Raw genomic sequence first — 21,643 nt, forward strand, 5'->3', positions numbered from 1 at the left:
AGAAAAAAGGGAGTTACATGTATAGCTAATAGATTTAACTGGTATGTTCATGATATGCTATGTGATAAAAAACAAGTTGCAGGTTGATGTGTATTATATGCATCTATTTCAATAAAAACAAAAAGACCACGTATGTCCTTGTATACGTGGAGAAAGGTAGGAAAGGGTACACATCAAGGTACTTTTGGAGCACTTTAATGAGTATGGTTAGGGGTGAGCTTTTTCCTTATACATTGTTGTATTTTTTTCACTTGGTACAAGAAGTGAGCATTCTTTTTAATTTGAAAACAACAAAGAAAGAAAAAATATGTCAGTCTCTAATGAGGCTTCAAATTCTGGTCACTTAATAATGGCCATGTAGGTGAAAGTTGGGGATGAGATTATAATTCTCTTCATGTATAAATGAAAGGTTACTAGAACAAAAAGACTCCAAAAATGATTAACAAATGGCGGTAGGATCAGATTTTATTATTTTTGGCCAAAGGCCATTACGAAATATCAGTGAAACTGCTATTCAGAAATACTGAAAGGGAAACATAGTAAAGTTTCTTCCGGTGTAAAGTAAAACAACAGGAAATAAGGAAATCTTGAAGAACAATTTTAAATTGTAGGGTAATAGCTTAGTGTTCAACAGATAAGATTTGCTTTTCCTGGTAACCCTGCCAACAAAGTTATTTTGTTAGCAGCAGATTATCACGGTGAGTGAGAGCAAGAACTTTATTAGTACCTACTGGCTGTGTGGTTTCAGTTTTCTCCTATAAAAATTAGAGACTGATAATAGTAATTACTTCATATTAACAGATGTATTATGAAGATTAAATGAGTTAATGCTTAAGGTACTAAGGAAAGAGCCTAATACAAAATAATTGCTTAGTAAATGTTACTAGCTATGTGGATCTAAAACCCTGATTTTCAATAGAACACTTCCAATGAAGTATTCATTGTGCAAACTAATCCTAACAATTCACCTTAAACAATAAGAGCAGTACCTAGCACAGTATTTTGCTTTAGTAGATGCTCTACAAATACTGGTTGAATAAATCATTTTCACCTGATTTTATTAGTCTCTGATTAGATTACCATTATTTCACATATTTTTATTAGATCTCAGAAAATTTGAAGGAAAGTACATCTATAGGGTGATATTTGGGTGAATCCTAGTTAACATATTCAGGAATAAAAGACATTGCTATCTATTTAAATATACACAGCTTTCTTTCTTTCACTTTTTTTTTTTTTTTTTTTTTTATGAGACAGTCTTGCTCCGTAGCCTGGGTAGAGTGCAGTGGCATCATCACAGTTCACTGCAACCTCAAAACTCCTGGGCTTGAGTGATTCTCCTGCCTCCCCCTTTTGAGTAGCTGGAACTATAGGTGTGTGCCACTACATAACCTAAACTTTTGTACCCCCATAATATGCTGAAATAAAAAAGACTAAAATGTCAGGGCCATGCTAAGGATTAGGTTTCATTTTCCTCCATCTTAACATGCACTGCACTATTTATGGTAGAGCCTCAAGGAACATGATAGGGGGAGCCATTTTTCCACCGTAAGACATGAACAGCGCAAGGACAACTGGATAGGACAGAAATTAAGAAATCACTAATAAATAACCCTTGAATCAAAGAGGAAATCAAAGCTGAAATTATAAACTACTGTTAAAAATTATAGGAGGCTATTGTTTTGGGCTCAGCACCTGCACTAGGCCCTAACAAACCAGACAAAACCAAAATGGAGTTACTCATGCTAAATGCTACATAAAAGATACCAAAACAGACCAGTTTTTCCTGAAAACAGTATAACCCAGTCTACCTGAGTAAGCATAATAAGTCCCCACTGCTTTAACCCTTGCCCCCCTGCCTGCCCCCAGTCAGAGCTTCAAGCATGTCCATCCCCTAGATGATGTGCATCGCACTCATTATGTATGTATATGGCATTTTAGTCTTATCTCCCAGCATACCTGATGTTCTCAATTCTACCTGAAGAGCCATGCATTTTTATTATTCACAGTTTTACATGTGTTGTTCATGCTCCCTAGAAAATCATCCTCATAGTTAAGATCCAAGTCATGTCTTGAGGCCCAGTTCAGTGTCCCCTATTTCATGAAGTCTTCCCTGGTTTCCACCTGGTATTCTCTTCCCTATAATTATTCTGTTGAATATCTTCCTTTTACCCCTCCGTGTCAACTCTTCACCCTTTTCCACCTTACTCTGTGCCCCAAGGGCTGACTTACTGTACTAATCAATGGCTCACTTGCCCTCTGGCTCAAGGATGGGGCTGAACACAGGAGAGCCCTAGAGGGGGATCAGAAGAAGGGGTTTCCTCCTGTAGGATTGTCTCAGTCTGGCATCTTTTGATTTAAACTCAAGGCTCTCCTAAGCTGGCTTTCTCTGCGTGACTCTCTCCTTCCAGGTTTTGGTGACTAATTCCTTCCCTTGTCCCTTTGGGCCTAGGGGTGGTGAATTTCCACTGTTACTGGTTCCAGGTTACTGCACTATCCTTTGTGGTTCCCATTTCCTACCTTTGTAAGTAGTCTTTTTATTTAACTGATCTTGAATTATTCTAATTTGATTATACCATCTGTTCTTGCTCAAACTCTGATATAGTGCCACAGCCTGTTTCTTGTATCTATAGTGTTTAGTTTTCTCTTTATGGTTGTTAATTTGTCTCAAAAGGATTGTAAAATAAATGTCTTGAGCTTGATTAGCAATTTCATGTATTGTTTTCTCATAGTTCCCTTCATTTGAGTCTTACGATAAACTTTGAGGTTTCGTCACTGTCCTTATTTTATTGCTTAGGAAAAAGGAAACAGCAAGTGACTCACACTGGGTCACACAGCTGGGAAGTAGCAGTGCTGATACCCGTATGAACCCAGGTTTGAACATGGTTGAACAGTTGGCCACCTATGATTGATTGGCTGAGACTCGGCTACTTGTTACAAGAGTAGGTTACAGTCTGTCATACATCCAGTTAGGTTACAGTTCACTGTGTATGGAGAAACCTTTAGGCTGAACTTAAAAAATATAAGGAGGCAGCTTTAGGCTAAACTTAATTTAACAATTGTGATGTCCATGTTGTTATGATATTTAGAAGCCAAGTTCTGGGTGCTACATGTGATCATTTCTCTTGTTCTCAGGTTCTTTCAGTAGAAGTTAGAGAAAGCTAGGGAATGCATATTTGCATATACATATTTGTATATACACACATATATCATTTCTGTTTCTATTTATTTCTTTATGTAATTGATGAGGTCTTGCTCTGCTGCACAGGCTGGAGTGCGACAATCTCATCATAGCTCACTGTAACTCAAAATCCTGGGCTCAAGCGATCTTCCCACCTCAGCCTCCTGAGTAGCTGGGACTACAGGCACATGCCACCATACTCAGCTAATTTTTTCTTGTTTTTTGTAGAGACCTAGGGTCTTGCTATGTTGCCCAGGCTGGTCTCAAACTCCTGGCCTCAAGTGATTTTCCCTCCTTAGCCTCCCAGAGTGCTGGGATGATTTTCATATTTATAAAAGGGAAAGAATAACCCCCAAACTTTAGCAAAACCTTCAAGATATAAAGAAAGAGTTTTAATTATTTCTTTAATGATTTGTGAGGGGGGTTTCAGAAATGCTTTTTTTTTTTTTTTTTTTGGAGACAGGGTCTTACCCTGTCACTTGGGCTAGAGTGCAGTGGCTTCATCATAGCTCACTGCAGCCTCAAACTCGTGCACTCAGGAGAGCCTCCTGTCTTAGCCTCCTGAGTAGCTGGGACTATAGGCGTGTGCCACTATGCTCAGTTAATTTTTCTATTTTTTTTAGAGACAGTGTCTTGCTCTTGCTCAGGCTGGTCTTGGACTCCTGGCCTCAAGCAATCCTCCTGCTTCAGCCTCCCACAGTGCTAGGATTATAGGCATGAGCCACTGCTCCCAGCCAGAAATAAATTTTTAATAGGATAGAGAGATAAAAGTTGTTGAAAAGGTATATATGTGAAGTTGGGACGTACTAAACATGGTATTTGTATTCAGGTATCTGGTTATTATACTTTATTGTTATACTTTATTGTACTGTTATACTTTTTTTCATTTTTATGTACAAGGACTACTCAAGAGTCATCTTTCTCTTAAAAAAAAGAAATATAAATATGAGGGAACCAGAGAGAAATATGACTCTTTTTAGTCTTTATACAGAAAAATGGAAAAATATAGGATAATAACGATAAAAACTGATGTTTATTTAGTATTTACTTTGTGCTAGGCATTGTTCTAAAGGCTTTACATGTGTTAACACAGTTAATCCTCTTAAAAACCCTGTGAGGTATAGATACTGTTTTTATCTCCATTTCACAGATGAGGAAACTGAGTAAGGTTACTTGCCCAGAGAGCCAGATTTTGAACCTAGAAGTTCTAACATCTGTTCTCTTAACCATTAAACTATTAGTGTAACTGTTCAGAGGAAGAGAGAAATCATTCTAAGCCCTTTCCCCAATGAAGTTGAGGCCCCATTAAGTTTATATTTTACACAAATGCTCTGTCTTCATAGAAGGGGCCCTGAACCCTGCTTTTCTATACTACTGCAAGAAGTTTGGAGAGCATGCATGGGTCAGTAGATCCACAAATGGTATCAGCCTTATCTTAGCATCTCTGTGTGTTGTCAAGTATAAGTATGTACAACCCTGGGTTACTTAAGGTTTTCCTAAGTCACTAGCAGCATTAGTGAAACCATATGTTTGAACAGTTTCCAGGAGTTGTCTAGAATCATTTTCCAGTTTAAAAGTTCTTGCTAACAGACCGAGTTAGTTTTTAGTTTTTGGTTTTCTTTAACTGTTTAAGTTCTTTTGACCTTAAAGTATCCTTAGTTCCCACTCATTCAGGAGTTTCCGATGGCTACATTTGAAATCAATTGTTTATATTAATTATTTTGAACTCTTCCCTTATTCTAAGTTAAAGTCTTTTTTTTTAATCTTATGAGTCTACTTTGGGTAGGTAACATAGTATATAATAAAAAGAACTGTAGAACTACTAAAACCAAATGAATGAACCTATCAGTGAAAAATATCTTTGGAAAAATACAGGCCTACCATTATTCTTGGATCTTAGACAGTCATCTTGAAATCTCCAGAGATGTCAATTCTAGTTGGATTTAAGAATATGTCTCATAATATTGCTGACACATCTGCAATAATCAGGGAGATCCATCCCTTAAGATTTATCTTGCTGAATTTATTTTCTTAAATAGACAGTTCTTTAGAAGAGTTTTAGGTTCATAGCAAAATTGCGCGGAAGGTACAGAATTCCGATACACCCCCACCTGGACATGAAATACCTCCCCCTAGTCCCCGCCCCATCAACACCCTGCACCAGAGTGGTATATTTGTTACAGTCTAGGAACATAAATTAGCATATCATTATCATCCAGAATCCATAGTTTACGTTAGGGTTCAGATTTGGTGTACATTCTGTGGGTTTTGACACATGTGTAAGGTATACCATAATGGCATGTAACCACCATTATGGTATACAGAATACTTTCTGCCCTAAAAATCCTTTGTGCTCTGCCTAGTCATCCCTCCCTCCCTCCTAACCCCTGGAAACCACTGATCCTTTTATTGTCTCTATGGTTTTGAATTTTCCAGAATGCTATACAGTTGGAATAATACAATATGTTGCCTTTTCAGATTGGCTTCTTTCGCTTAGTGATATGTATTGAAGGTTCCTCTGTTTTTTCATGGCTTGATAGCTTGTTTCTTTTTAGTGCTAAATAATAATCCATTGTCCAAATTATTTATCTATTCACCTGTTAAAGGACATTCTTAGTTGCTTCCAAGATTTGGCAATTATGAATAAAGCTGCTATAAACATCCATGTGCAGGTTTTTGTGAGGACATAAGTTTTTAACTCTTTTGAGTAGATACCAAGGAGTGGGATTGCAGGATCATACGGTATGTTTAGTTTTATAAGAAACTGCCAAACTTCCAAAGTGGCTGCGCCATTTTGCATTCCCACCAGCAATGAATGGGAGTTCCTGTTGTTCCACATCCTCACCAGCCTTTGGTGTTGCCAGTGTATTGGATTTTTGCCATTCTAGTAGGTGTGTAATGGTATCACATTGTTTTAATTTGTTTTAATCACATTGTTCAATTTCTTAATGATATATGATGTTGAGCATCTTTTCATGTGCTTATTTACTATCTGTAGCTCTTCTTTGGTGAGATTTCTGTTCAGATCATTTGCCCATTTTTTAATCAGGTTGTTCATTTTCTCATTGTTTTGAGTTTTATTTATTTATTTATTTATTTATTTATTTATTTATTTTTTTGAGACAGAGTCTCACTTTGTTGCCCGGGCTAGAGTGAGTGCCGTGGCATCAGCCTAGCTCACAGCAACCTCAGACTCCTGGGCTTAAGCGATCCTACTGCCTCAGCCTCCTGAGTAGCTGGGACTACAGGCATGAGCCACCATGCCCGGCTAATTTTTTTTTTTTTTGTATATATATTTTTAGTTGGCCAGATAATTTCTTTCTATTTTTGGTAGAGACAGGGTCTCACTCTTGCTCAGGCTGGTGTTTTGAGTTTTAAAAGTTCTTTGTATATTTTGGATAATAGTCCTTTGTCAGATATGTCTTTTGCAAATATTTTCTCACAGTCTGTGGCTTGTCTTCTTATTCTTTTGAGAATTAAAAAAAATTCTGATTTCTAGATTCAATTGCCCTTAGGATACTGGGTATTGCTAGGGCTTTTGGTTTTGGCTTCAGGTTTTAGGAGTCCCTGTACGAAGCATCCAGTGGGCTGTCACCTATCTAGCTATGCTTAAAAAGATGGGAAGTGCTACATTAAACATTATTTATCTAATGCTTTCATCTACTTGTACTCCAGGAAAAAAGTCAGACTGCCCACCTCTCCTTCTCAAGTCGACCCTCTAGTTTCAGATTGCCTTTTGGTGACTTATTTTACCCTTAAAACTGTTCTTGGTATTCACAGGGAGTTGTTTCCATCTGCTTCATTACATTGTCATGGTGGGAGTGGGACATGGTGTCATCTGCCCCTGTGTGGTACTCTATCTAAGGCTGCAGTTTTTCCAGGTACTTAAAATGAACTAAGCCCCCACAGTTCTTGAAGAATGGTGTAGCTACATCTTAACATTTTCCACCAATCCCAGGTTTGGAGCCTAGTGGTTTTGCCTGTTGACATCTTTTACTGTTGGGTGAAAACAATATCTTCAAAGATATTTTCATAAAACCTCCAGGCAATTATTTGAATTTGGATAAAGACATGAACAAAGTAACATTTTTGTTTTTCTCAGAATCCACTGAGCTCACTCTGCTCAGCTGGGCATGAGCTGTGGGAAGAAGTAACATTTCAATCTAGATGTGACTTTTGCTCTGTCTGGATCTCTGTTCCCGTTTCCTGCTGGGGTACTAGAAAGAAAGGTGGGGTTTTGTGAAAGATTTTCCAACTAATAAATAGAGGGCAGCTAACTCAGGTGGTCTAATGAAGAGAAATAACCCCTCCTTCAGTCCCTGGAAATTTCACCTGGACAGAATTCAGGAGGCAAGGAGAACCCTGCCCAGTTTTTATCTTTGCTACTACAGAGTCATGAACAGAGAGTGCTGTGAGGAAGGTTGGGGAAGGGAGTGGGAATTGTCTAAGGCCGAAGTCTTTTCACTGCTCCCTGGGTTCTTTTGGCCCTATGTCTGAATATTGGGAGCATTAAAAATAAAACATAAACAGTTCACTGGCTAAAAAGCCAACTGCAGCTGCTAAAACATAGAACAGATAGTGTGGTCTTTTTTTTTTTTAATTAAAAAAAATATGGAACACTTCACGAATTTGCGTGTCATCCTTGTGCAGGGGCCATGCTAATCTTCTCTGTATCATTCCAATTTTAGTATATATGCTGCCAAAGCGAGCACGATAGTGTGGTCTTGAGTTAGTAACTCCTATCTTTGTCCCTGTTGTCCCCAATTACATGTATTTCTTAACTTAATCTTTCTAACAAACCTGTGATATAGATACAAAATATACATTTTCCAAGTAAAGAAACTTATAATTTGGCTTACAAAGTTTAAGTAACTTGCCCAAGATCATACAGCTTTGAATTATAAGAACCACAGTATAACTTGGAACCATAGCAGATGATTCACAGAATTGAAGGGAAAGTAGAAAAATGGGCAGGAAGGCATGGGACCCTAGGCAGCAGGGAACCTAGGCAAAGCCATATCACTGAATGGTCTGATTTGAGCACCACAGTTGGTACTTCTTTTTTATTTTTTATCTTTGAGACAGTCTCACTGGGTAGAGTGCAGTGGCATCTTCATAACTCATTGTAACCTCAAACTCCTGGGCTCAAGTGATCCTCCTGCTTCACCCTCCTCAGTAGTTAGGACTACAGGCATGCACCACAATGCCTAAAAATTTTTCTATTTTTAGTAGAGATGAAGCCTCACTCTTGCTCAGGGAAGCTGTGCCTTCTCCATAAGACTTGAACTCCTGAGCTCAAGCAGTGTGCCTGCCTTGGCCTCCCAGAGTGCTAGGATTACATGTGTAAGCCATCGCACCCACACCTGGCACTGCCACCACTGTGTGCTAAGCAAGAAATGCTGTTGGACTCTTAATGCCACCATGGAGAATTTATCAACTATTGCTTTGTTTTTGTGTCTTTCTTTCAAAATTCAAGTGAGAACATCTATCTAGTTAGCAGGCCTCATTCGTATGCTAGTGTTCTGGGGGCCAGGAGGGTGGGGATGAATATCTGGCCTGTTTGGCTTCTTTAGTATAGGATTGGGCCCTGGTTCCCACCAAGACTGACACAATCAGATTCTCCCCAAACAGGAAGAGTATTTGGAAGCTGGGCAGCAACAATATGAAGGGTCAGTGTCTACCATTCAAGCTGTGGTATGCAGATGTCCATGTGACATTCTGCCAAAGATTGGTTAAACTGGGAAGCTGTGCCTGACTATTTTTTCCTGTGACAACAGGACTTTCAGGAAGTACACAAAGTGTAGGAGTTTTCACATGAGAATAGCTGTTTCTGATTCACTAAAACTACCTCAGAGGTAAATGGCCAGCAGAACCAGCCAGCTGTTAGGGTCAATCTGAAGAGACAGTGGATAGAAAATAGACCCACAGGGAAAATCCCTCCCTAACTTCAGGGCTTAATGTATCCTCAGTGTGGCATCTTAAGAAACTGAATTTATATGTTTATGGGCAATATTTTTCACTGTAGCTTTACCCTATTAACCATATTAAACATCTTCTTGTGAGAAGGAAAAAGAATAATTTTACTTACATGTCTTTGCCCTTCTTGTAGACTCTTTGCCTTAAGACTAGGAACCATATAGTTTTTTTTAAATCTTAAGTATATTGTTCCCAGCATATAATAGGCACTTTTAAAAATATTTAAATGACTGGCTGGCTGAGTGAATTTTCCTTAGCCATCTTTTTCTGAAGCTGAATGGATTTTTGTGAAATGGTGGTGAAATTTTTATGAAATGAGTCATGTATGTTTGAAATATTTTATAATTTTTTTTTTTTTTTTGAGACAGTCTCACTTTGTTGCCCGGGCTAGAGTGAGTGCTGTGGCATCAGCCTAGCTCACAGCAACCTCAAACTCCTGGGCTTAAGCTATCCTCCTGCCTCAGCCTCCCAGGTAGCTGGGACTACAGGCATGCGCCACCATGCCCGGCTAATTTTTTCTATAAATATTTTTAGTTGTCCAGATAATTTATTTCTATTTTTTTTTAGTAGAGATGGGGTCTTGCTCAGGCTGGTCTCAAACTCCTGACCTGAGCGATCCACCTGCCTCAGCCTCCCAGAGGGCTAGGATTACAGGCATGAGCCACCATGCAGGGCCTATAATTTTTTTTTTTTTTTAGATTGTTCTGGGAAGAAGGACCACCTTGACATTCTCTCTGCTTTTGTTGTTACAGGTGTTCCAGGATTTGGGGATGGAAGTACTATCTGGAGCTGCCAAAGGCTATAATATATGCCTTTTTGCCTATGGGCAGACAGGCTCTGGGAAGACATATACCATGCTGGGGACCCCAGTGAGTATTATTTAATATTGTAATGAGCTATCTTCCTAATGCCACAGCGAGCCTGAATCTTACATTGTCCTTGCCACTGTCAGATGGAATGTGATTGATTTCTGTAGTCAACTTTAACAAGATTTAGTGAGCCCTCTTTTGTATTAAGAATAGGCCTTTCAGCACTAAGTTAGAAAGATAAACTTTGAATAATTAGCTTCTCTTTATTAAAACCCAGAAAGCCTTAGAATTTTATAGCCCCCTTTGATGAAGTAGACCTCAGTCAGTTTTACTGAATTTCTCCCATTATTTCCAAGTTCATCACTTGAAGCTTTTTATAGCACCTTTGTTCTGGACAAGACCTAGACAAGACCCCACTTAAGTGCTAAGTGGGGCTGTGCAGAGATGGGATTACTGTGGCTCAGCTCCGCACCTACATGTGTTAAATCCGTGCACTAGAAGGAAGCAGAACCAGCTCCTGGGTTGGGGGATTTAAAAAGTAGTATATAGGATTTAATGAGAATCTTCCTTTATTATAGAAAATTAAAAGGGCAGAATTCCTCAAGAATACCTCTGTTTTAGGTTCAGAAGTACCCTGTTGAGGTGGTTGACAAATAACACTATACGAGGACATTCTCTAGGACACTATTCCTCCTAAATGATCATCCCTGCTGCCTTGGGCCCAACTCATTTCTTAATTTGCCCATGTGTAGTGTGATTTCACAGTATTTGAAATTAAAAGAAGAAATCGCCCACTAAACCAAAGGTATAAAACCCTTATCCTGAGTACAAGTTAGCACTGAATACAAGATGGGGAAAGAAGCCACCTCTCTCTAAATGTGTATTTTGAATACCCATGTATTCTGGTCTACATGTGTGTAGGGCTAAGAGGTATAGGAGTCTAGGAGGAACTACGCTGGTAAAGTCAGTTTATCCAGGAATGACATAACCTCCATTACATAAAAGCAGGTATCTGGGTTTGCTAGCTTCTCTTCTTTTCCATCTTGTGATAATATGCCTCTCATCTGGTACATTCCTCCCATGAGTGTGTCTTGAGAGCACTGGCATGTGAGTCTTATATTTGCCTCCATGGAAACTACCTAAAGTGTGAAGAGGCTACAAGGAGTCCACGTGCCCATCCCCCATGCTGAGGATGGTTCCTGGGTGTTGGGTGGAGGAGAGCATCCCCTTGAGTAAACAATAATGCTTTCCTTTCTTTTGTTCTCCAGGCTTCTGTTGGGCTGACACCTCGAATATGTGAGGTAGAGACTCTCTTTTGACTGGCTCCTTTCAAAGTAGGTTTCCTTTGTACACTCCCTACAATGAAACCTCAACCCTCTGATTTGTGCAGGGTCTCTTTGTCAGGGAGGAAGACTATGCCTCACCACCTTCCTCCTGTAGGATAAAAGTAAGGTAAGCACCTATCAAGATGTGGGACCTACAGTGTTTCTACTTCCACTCCAAATTCTAGCACGTTCAGCTGGTCCTCTCTTTGCTTCCAGATTTACCAGAGAGATGGAGAAAAGCCACAGAAGAACTATCTTGCAGTACAGAGAGATGAGAAACATACTTAGGTCCTTGATTGTAGAAAACCTAATTCCCTATCCTTAGACTTAACAAACAGTTCTCTCCTGTGGCCCAGCTTAGCCTGGGTGTCTAGTTTCCCTTTTCTTTATTTTCTGTACAGATTCCTGTTGTCTTTTAGGATTCTCTTCTAGTCCCCTACTGGATTATTCTCCAGGGCAGTAGTTCTCAAACTCTAGTTCCCAGATTAGTGCTGGCTATTCCAAGATAAAGTTTTAACCAATCTATAGTGAAATATTGGTGTCAGGTTACCAATTTCCCTTTATTCTCCATATTTTTTTTTTTTTTTTGGTATTCAATATCTTTTTTTAAAAAAATTGACCTGTAATTCACCTAACATAAAATGAACTTACCATAAAATTTTAAAGTGTACAGTTCAGGGAGTTTTACAATATTTACAAGGTTGTACAACCATGGCCACTATCTATTAATAGTTCCAGAACATTTTCATCACCCCAAAAAGAACAATTGCTTTTTTAAAAAATGGTTGGGAATGTTATTTTTACATTTTTTAAGTTTGCAAAATAATTTTCAAACTTCTGTGTAGATATACACATTTATATGTATGCATATATAAAATGTTTTATTGTCCATAAAATCTGGGAATCACTATTTTGAGAGACAGCTGGGGTTTTTATGTCCAGATATGAGAAGGTTAGGGAAAAAAATTATGAGACAAGTGTGAATATTGGTCATCTTTGAACTGGAACATTTTTTTTTTTTGACTGCTTACTCCATAGGTAGTAGGCAAGCATCCATGTTCTGGTGAGGAAGACCTTTCTTTTTTTTTATTTAACCATATGGAGGCATCAGGTGGAGTGGTGAGGAAGACCTTTCTTTGAGAAGTCGACTTTCTTGTTTAACAAAATCTTTACTGGTTTTAATAAAGAATTGTAACTATTTTTTTAAAGGAATATGATTTCAGTAGATACCTATGAGACAGCATATTATATATAGAATCCCAGTATATAAAACATATAAAATGATAATTATCCTACTTAAAGCAGGGGTGGGGACTGGAACCCTTCTTACTTAGCTTCCCTTGTTGCATCTGCACTTGAGGAACCTTCACAGAACAAAAGATCTGAAGGATCGTGTTTGAAAGTCACTCAGGAAACTAGCTCTGTAGACCCTATGCTGTGGAGGCCTGATCAAGGCACAATCTGATGACAGGATGCCCTAAAAACCACACTGAAATAGCCCCTTGAGGGCTAAATTTAAATCAGCACTGATATTATAAACCTAAAAGTGCGAGATAAAGACAGCCAATGCTCAAAACTGTATTGTGTACGTATGGAAAGAGACTCGAGGGAGAACTCTGGCTGGATCAAAGCCTTAGACTAGTGTCAGAGGTAGAGCTGCAACAGGAACTAGGACCTTATGATTCTTGGCTTAATGTTTTTCCTACTTTTTTAAAAATCTGATTATGTTGCCTTTTTCTGCTTGTCTCTAGTTTCCTAGAAATCTATAATGAACGGGTGCGGGATCTGTTGAAGCAATCTGGTCAAAAAAAGTCCTATACCCTGCGGGTCAGGGAGCATCCAGAGCTGGGGCCCTATGTACAAGGTGAGCTACTGTGGTCCTGGGGATCCGAGACCAAACTGAAGCCTGGGAAGCTCTCCTAATGTGCACTGTTTCATTCACCATATGTGTAATGAACGCTTGCATGTGCCAGCTACTGTACTAGACACTGGGTATGCACTGATCAGTAGAAAAGATGTGGTCCTGCCCACACAGGCGAGCTTATACTCTAGTGGATGTGAGTCTGAAAACAAACACTTAATGACAAGTTACGATAAAGGCTAATAAAAAATAACTAGATGTAGTGAAGAAAAAGAACATTGGTAGGTGCAGATGACCCACCTGTACGGGGTGGTCAGGAGAAGCTTCTCTGTGCAGGTAACATTTAAGCTGAGACCCGAAAGAAGTACAGGAGCCAGTCATATGAAGAATGGTGTAGCTAGGGAGGAGTGTTTCAGGAAGGGGGAGTAGCATGAACTAGAGACCTGAGGGAAGGCTTACTGTTTTCAAGGACGCCAGTGTGGCTGAAGCAAACCATGGTAAATGAGGGGGGAAAGCGGTATGAAGTAAGCCTCAGCTTCCCTAGTCACTGGGATTAGAGGTATGAGCTACAGTGCCTGGCACGGTTTTATAGAGGAAACTTAAACTGGCTCCTGGCAAAGTAAGTGGTATTTTTGTTGTTGTTTCCAGGCTGGAATATTTGGGAAAAGACACTGGTAGCAGAATCAGTGACTGTCATACCTACTGTGTCATTCATTGGCCATGCCCTGATAAGAGATCAGCTCTTAATCTTTCATGTTCCTCTCCTTGTCAGGATTTAAATAAGCATAATGCTGGAGGAACAGGAACATAACATTTATGTTACTTTTTTTTTTTTTTTTTAAGAGACAGGGTCTCAACTATGTTCAATGCTGGCTTGGGCCTTCATCTCGACCTCCCAGGCCCAAGTGATTCTCCTGCCTCAGCCTCCCAAGTAGCTGGGACTATAGGCATGCTCCACCATACCTGACTCTATGTTACTTCTTATAATTGGCCTGAAAGGGTAAAAACTTCATCCACAGAAGAACCCAACTGTTCCTACTTAATAGCAAGAGCTAGTCTAATGAAAGAAGGAAGATGGTGGGAAGCTGAAGCAGGAGGATTGATCCTGAGGCCAGGAGTTTGAGACCAGCCTGGGCAATTAGCAAGACCCCACCTCTTAAAAAAAAAAAAAAAAGATTAGCCAGGTGTGGTGGCATGCACCTATAGTCCCAATTACTTGGGAGACAGGAGGATTGCTTGGGCCAGGAGTTTAAGCCTACGGTGAATTATGATGATGCCACTGCACTCCAGCCTCGGCAACAGAGCAAGATCCCATCTTAAAAAACAAAACAAAACCACAAAAAACCCACAAAACTTCTGTGGGTAAACATTTCTATGTAAAGCATTACTTTCATGGCAGACCATGAGGTGATGCAGGAGTATCAAGCTTCTCCTCTTAAAATGTTTTCTGTGTGTCTGCGTATGTGTGTGTATGTTTGTGTATGTGCGTTTAATAACCAGAGGATACCTCAGACATTGTCCAAATGCCTTCCTCATTATACAAAAGATAAAATGAAATCTGGGAAAAGATTAAGGGATGTTCCCAAAGTCACATAGCTAGCTGGGACAGGATTTACAACTGGGACCTTGCCTAGGACTGGAAGAAAGGAATGGACAGAATACTATACATTGAGAGTCTGGAAGGAGACCTAGGATCGTAAATTCTTTGGTTGGTGTAGTACCTGCAACTGAGAGAAGATGTGAACTCATGCAAGGCCGTATAGCTTGGATCGTACATCAGCTTCGTGACAGGATCAGGACTGAAATCTCAGGGCTCATGGTGCACAGTTAAGGGCTCTTTTGGACACCTTTATGGAGTGACCTCTTGAAGGGAGAGAGAGGATGTTTGGTAGGAAATACTGAATTCTAAGCCAAGGAAAAGTCTCCTAGGTCTTGGGTTACAAGTTTCTTGAAGTCAGTCCAGACTTTCTCAAACCATTACAAAGATAGGTGGACATTTCTCCATTTTTTTTAGTAAAGGAGCCATGGGCTCAAATAGTATATAACTAGCCTTAGAAGCTAGGAGTAGTCACACTGAACTGTGTTATTCATGTTACTACCCTCTGATGATATTTTAGAAAACTTTTTATTTTTGAAAATGTTTGCTTTCTTTATGTATTATTTGTCTGTATTTAGGCTTATGCATTTTGTGAATATGACTCTAAAGTGGAAAGTGGTTTCTGGCTTGCAAACAATTACACGAGAGTTTATTGAGTACCTACTAGATGCCTATACTATTTAGGGTGCCATGGGAACTATGAAAATATAACGCCCTTAAAGAATTTGTAATTCCAGTTCATGATTGTGAGGTGGACCTTGATAGCTGCCTAAATTCAAAGAAAAGGAAAGGGGTAACCTATTACTTTCTGTTAAAATGTTTATTAACTAGATAAGAGATTAGGTTGAAATCTGAAATGTACAGAGCCCTGCCCAAAGCGCACATAAGAGGCCTGTGATTACAGAGTTTAAACTGGCATCTAAGACAAAGACAATATGATATTTTTGCTTTGGCCTTTATTTTGATATAAAGGGATGGGTGCAAAGCAAGAAATGTTAGAGGAAGGTAGTTTGGACTCTGAAAAAAAGTTATTTTGTGTTTTCTGTGTATTCAGTCTTCAAGTAACAGGAGCCCCCCGCCCCCACACCCCTTTAATATCCCTTTTTCCTTGCCTTTCTGCAATGACTAGGAGCTCTAGTACAATATAAAATAAAAGTGGTAACAGTATCTAATCTAGTTTCTAGAGGAAAGCTTCAACATTTTACCATTAATTTTGATGTTTGCAATAGTGGTTATTTCAATAGATCCTCTATCACATGCTTCTCAATGTCTCTGTGGTAAAGAATCAGGTTTTTTTTTTTTTTTTCTAAATTCCAATCCTTGGTATACCAGTATATTTATACAATAAGAACAGAAGGAACCACTCTTCATTTTAATAGAAAAATGAAAACAGTATCTTAATTACAAGCTCCAATTCTTCTTTGCTAAAGTCAAGAGATATAAAATTATTTTATCAAAACTATTCTTTTATTGTTATAAAAGTTTCTAACACTCTCAATTTCTGTACTTACCTGATTGCGTACCAGTAACAATTTGAGAACTGAACCAGTCTATGGACCAATTTTGAGTAGCACCGCCTTAGCAAATAAGGGAATTCTCTTTTCTTCTTAGTTTTATAAGAGTTCTTATTTTTTGATTTTAAATAAATCAAACTTACAAAAAAGTTGCAAGTACAGTATAAAAAACTTTTCCCCTGAACCACTGGAGAGTAAATTTCAGACCTGATGTCCTATCTCCCCTGAATATTTTAGGTTGTTGGAATAATCTCTTACATAATTACAATACAGCCAACAAAATCAGGAAATTGACTTTGATACACCACTACCACCCTGGGGTGGGGAATCTGCGGCCTCAAGGCCAGATGTGGCCCTCCAGATCCCCAAGTGCTGTCCCTCCACCAAATCTAAACTTCACAGAACAAATCTCTGTATTAAAAGGATCCCACTTTTAAGTCTTACCAATTCTTCCAATAATTATCTAGTTGAAATTTTGGATTGCATTTAGTTCGGGTATCTCTCCAGTAACCTTTAGTCAAAAAAGTTCCTCAGTCTTTCCTTGACTTTCATAAACTTGACACCATCAAGTGAGGTACACTTGATTGATTGGTCCCATTACTCAGGATTTTTCATTTCATTAGTAAGGTGATGTCTGCCAGGATTCTTCACTTTGAAGTTACCATTTCCCCTTTGTAACCAATGAATATTTTGTGGAATGGTGCTTTGAAACCATGTAAAAATCCTATCCTCGTCAAACTTTCAATTTATTTTTTATATCAGTATGGATTCATACATTCCTATTTTACTCAAATGGGTTACCTTCAGTTACATTCATTAATTGATTGATTGATGACAGGTCGCATTCTCTTGCCCAGGCTAGAGTGCAGTGGCATCATCATAGCTCACTGCAATCTCCAACTCCTGGGCTTAAGTGATCCTTCTGCCTCAGCCTCCCCAGTAGCTGAGACTACAGGCATGCCACCACTAAGCCTGGCTAATTTTTCTATGTTTTGTAGAAACAGGGTCTTGCTGCATTGTTCAGGCTGGTCTCAAATTCATGGCCTCAAATGATCTTCGGGCCTCAGCCTCCCAAAGTGCAAGGATTACAAATGTGAGCCATTGTGCCTGGCCTATTTATTGTTTTGACACTCAAATTACCCCAGATTTAACCATTGGGATCTCCTTCAAGTGGAACATTTTGCCATATCTTCATCATTCTTTGAGTACTTCCTTGCTTTCTGGGATAAAATGTTCCAGGCTCATTTTCTGTTTTCTCTGCCTCAGTCCTGACATTAGCCATTGGCGTGAGCCACTGTACTCGGCCCACAAGTGCTTTTCTATATCATATGATTTTCATGCTTTATCTTGTTAATGTGGTAAATTATACTTATTGATTTTTATATGTCATAGCAATCTTGCCTTCCTGGAGTAGATCTAACTTAGTTATGCTATATTGATCTTTTTACATATAGCTGGATTTGCATTTCTAATATTTTATTTGGAGTTGTGGCATCTATGTTCAAGGGTGAAATTTGCCTACAGTGATCATCTTCTTCCTTGTCCTCTTCCTCTTCTGCCTCCTCTTTCTCTTCTTCCTATTCTTCTCTTTCACCTCTTCTATTTCTCCTTTTCTTCCTTGTTAGGTTTAGGTTATGTTTGTTTGCTAAAATGAGGTGGGAAATGCTCCCTCTTTTTCTGTTTCCTGGAAGAATTTTTTTAAAAAATAAGATTGGGCTTATTTTTTCCTTAAATATTTGGCAGAACTTAATGGTAAAGCCTGTCTGGGTCTGAAGGGATTTTTTTTTTGTGAGGAAGTTTAAAATTATGGCCTTGATTTCTTTCACGTATTCTATCTTTTATTACATCAGCTTTGAAAGGTTATATTTTTCTAAAAATACTTCTTCTAAATTTTTAAAATGTATTTGCATGAAGTATAATATTCTCTTATCATTTTAGTAAATTAGGATGTCTATTTTTTTATTCCTAACACTGGTTATGATAGCTTATCTCTTTTTCCTTGTTCAGTTTAAGGGCTTACTAATTTTATTTGTCCTTTTAAAGAATCACTTTGTGGCTTTGTGGATTCTTTCCATTGTAAGCTTATTTCATATTTATTAATTTCTGTTCATATTTTTATTATATGGTGCTTTCTGTCACTTCCCTGGTGAATCCTAGCATTCTTTCCTAGACAATCTTTTCAAAATGTGAGAATCTGCTTACTATTCTGGTTCCTGTCTATACAGGAGGCACAAACTACCTCTAGTCGAGTTGGCCATCTTGATCCTACGTATACCTCAACTTTTTAAAAATTATTCCATGTTTCTTCTCTGTTAGCTTATTTACACATTGTCTTATTATTATTTTGGTGGTCACTCTAAAGATTACAGCATGGATCATTGATTTATCAAAGACTAATATTAAATTTTAGTTCTTCCCAATGAAAGAACCTTATAAGACTTGAATTCTGTTTATCCCTTCTTGACTTATATGCCATTTTTATGGCTCTTAATTTTTTAAAAATTTCCTACCTTATTTCTGGAATTTCCTTCTGCCACAAGAATAATCTTTAGTATGTCCTCTAGTGTGCGTCTGCTATTGACAAATTTTCTTGGCTTTCAATTGATTGAAAAATCTTTGTTTCTTCTTTCTTCTTGAAGGGTAAGTTCACCAAATATAGAATTTTAAGTTGATAGTTACTTTCTTTCAGCAGTTAAAAATTATTCCACTATCTTCTGCTTCCCATTGTTTCTGGTGAGAAGTCGTCTTTTAATCTAATTATTTTATGGCTTCTCTTTTTGTCTTTGGTTTTTGGCAGTTTATTAGGAAGTACTTAGGGGTTGATTTAGGTTTTTTAAGAATCATGATGGATGGGAGGGCGGTGGAGGGAAGGAGTAAAAACTTATCTAACATGTGCGGTAAACACTATTCAGGTGATTGGAAAGAAATCATGCTGGGCTTCTTGAATCTGATTTTATACCTTTTTTTTTTTTTATCAGTTTTGGAAAGTTTTTAGCCATTACCTTTTCCAACATTGCTCTTACCCCCATTCTCTCCTCTTCTTTGGGACTCCAATTACAGATACGTTAGATCTATTCTCCATATACTCCGTGACTCTTACCTTCTCCTCTGCATTTTTTAATCTTTTATCTCTCTGTTATAAATTTTGAATGTTTCTAATCTATCTTCCTGTTCTCTAATTCTTTCTTCAGCTATTAAACCTGCTATTAACTTATATATTGGATTCGTATTTTCACTTGTAGTATTTTCATTTCTTAAAGTTCCATTTGATTCTTTCATTTTAATTTCCAGTTTTTCTCTGAAATTTTACAATCTTATCTTTTAGCTTCTGTAAAATAGTAAGCAGGTTAACTTTTAAGTCTGCCTGGTAACTCCAGTATCTAAGTCTTTCTTGCATTGCTTTCTACTTACTGTTAGTTTTGCTGGTTTCATTTATGTTGCCAGCTCTACTTGTGTGTTTAGTTTATTGTAATTTTGTGCCAGATAATATTTACAAAATTGTTTATAAAAAGAATTTGGAGGCCTAGGAAAATATTGTCTTCCTCTGCAGAAAACTTAATGTTTATTTATACTAGGTTCCTGTGCAAACTAGTGATCCAGAATCACCTCAGTCCAATTTAAGGATTGGGAATGCTCAAAGCTGAGCTGCAGTTTCTTCAAAGGCTTGTTTACTTCTAATTTAACCTATTCCTGTGTTTTAGCCTTTTGAGTTTCCAGCCCAAAGAAATGGGGTTTCAAAGAGTCCACCCTGGGTAGGCTCTGGACTGCAATCCTTGTCTCCTTGTCTCTGTGATGTTGTCAATAAAACTGTCAGTCACTCCCCCTCCATCTCCAAATGCTGGCCGTATCTCTCTTGGCCTCCATCCATCCTCCCCCACTGTATGTCTGGCTATTTTTTACTGTCTGGCTGTTCCTCTGTGCCTTCAAGAAGATATCTTTTGGCCGGGCGCGGTGGCTCACGCCTGTAATCCTAGCTCTGGGAGGCCGAGGCGAGTGGATCGCTCGAGGTCAGGAGTTCGAGACCAGCCTGAGCAAGAGTGAGACCTCGTCTCTACTAAAAATAGAAAGAAATTATCTGGCCAACTAAAAATATATATACAAAAAAATTAGCCGGGCATGGTGGCTCATGCCTGTAGTCCCAGCTACTCGGGAGGCTGAGGCAGTAGGATCACTTAAGCCCAGGAGTTTGAGGTTGCTGTGAGCTAGGCTGATGCCACGGCACTCACTCTAGCCCGGGTAACAAAGTGAGACTCTGTCTCAAAAAAAAAAAAAAAAAAAAAAGAAGAAGATATCTTTTATATTTTGTCGAGCTTTTTCTAGTAGTCTTTAGTGGAAAAGTTGGTCTATATTGTCTGATCTGCCATTACCAAAAGCAGAAGGTCTCCATCCTTGGTTAAATTTTTAAAAACTCTTCATTATGGAGAATTTTGAACATATACAAAAACAGAGTAGTATAATGAACCGCCATGTGCTATTACCCAGTCACAATAACTATTAAGCCTTGGCCAGTCCTGCTTTATCTACATTTTTTTGTTTGTTTTTGTTTTACAAAAACATTCAGTTGGTACCAAAGGTTTATCTTGATTCTTGTCCACTTTCTCTCATCCTGTATTGAGGCAAAGTCCAAATGTTACCTCAGTTCATCTGTAAATATCTTAGTACATAGTCCTAAAAGATAAGCAGTGTTGTGTTATTTTTGTTTTTGTTTTTTGAGACAGGGTCTTACTCTGTCACCCACTGCAACCTCAAACTCTCCTGGGCTCAAGTGATTCTCCCAAGTAGCTGGGACTACAGGTGCATGCCATCACGCTGGACTAATTTTTCTGTTTTTTTTTTTTACAGACAGTGTCTTGCTGTGTTGCCCAGGCTGATCTAGAACTCCTGGCCTCAAGCGATCCTCCCACCTCAGTCTCTCAAAATGCAGGGATTACAGGCGTGAGCCACCACACCTAGCTAGCAATGTTTTTAAAAAATAATCACAGAACTATTATCACATCTAAATAATAGCAATCATTCCTTTAAAAAATCCAGTCAATGTCCGAATTACTTTGTTAATTTTTGATGTAATTGTGTTTAGCAATAAGCCCATGAAGTACTTTGTTCCTGAATCTCTAATACAGAGATTCTACAGAGCAGTTGTGAAGGCCCTTTGTGACTTGGTCAGTAACCAGCCATGAAGATTTATTTTCATGCTCTTAGGCTTCTCCTCACCTATTTAAAGCTTCCCCATTCTACAGCGGCTAAATCCAAGTCTCACTTCTTCCATGGAGCCTGCCCTGACCACTCCTCGGATCTCTGTGGCATTTATTCTCTCTCCTACTCCTGTGGCACTTGGCCATGTTATCTTGTATAGTATAATTTCACATGATTATAAATAGTG

General features: G+C 38.6%; 1 protein-coding gene and 1 non-coding gene across 2 annotated transcripts in view; one reads left to right on the top strand and one right to left on the bottom strand.

Moving 5' to 3' along the window:
- STARD9 (StAR related lipid transfer domain containing 9) overlaps window positions 1-21,643 on the top strand; it is a 113,099-nt gene that overhangs the window by 35,080 nt on the left and 56,376 nt on the right. The window contains exons 4-7 of the mRNA XM_045539718.1: window positions 9,910-10,026; window positions 11,235-11,267; window positions 11,357-11,418; window positions 13,043-13,155. Coding sequence (XP_045395674.1) covers window positions 9,910-10,026; window positions 11,235-11,267; window positions 11,357-11,418; window positions 13,043-13,155 — 325 coding nt within the window. The remainder of the gene's footprint in view (window positions 1-9,909; window positions 10,027-11,234; window positions 11,268-11,356; window positions 11,419-13,042; window positions 13,156-21,643) is intronic.
- LOC123631068 lies at window positions 7,787-7,893 on the bottom strand. The gene has a single exon (XR_006732945.1). It is a non-coding gene; the product is annotated as a U6 spliceosomal RNA (small nuclear RNA).

Source organism: Lemur catta, chromosome 1 (genome assembly GCF_020740605.2).
Source record: "Lemur catta isolate mLemCat1 chromosome 1, mLemCat1.pri, whole genome shotgun sequence".
In the NCBI taxonomy this organism is placed as follows: domain Eukaryota; kingdom Metazoa; phylum Chordata; class Mammalia; order Primates; family Lemuridae; genus Lemur; species Lemur catta.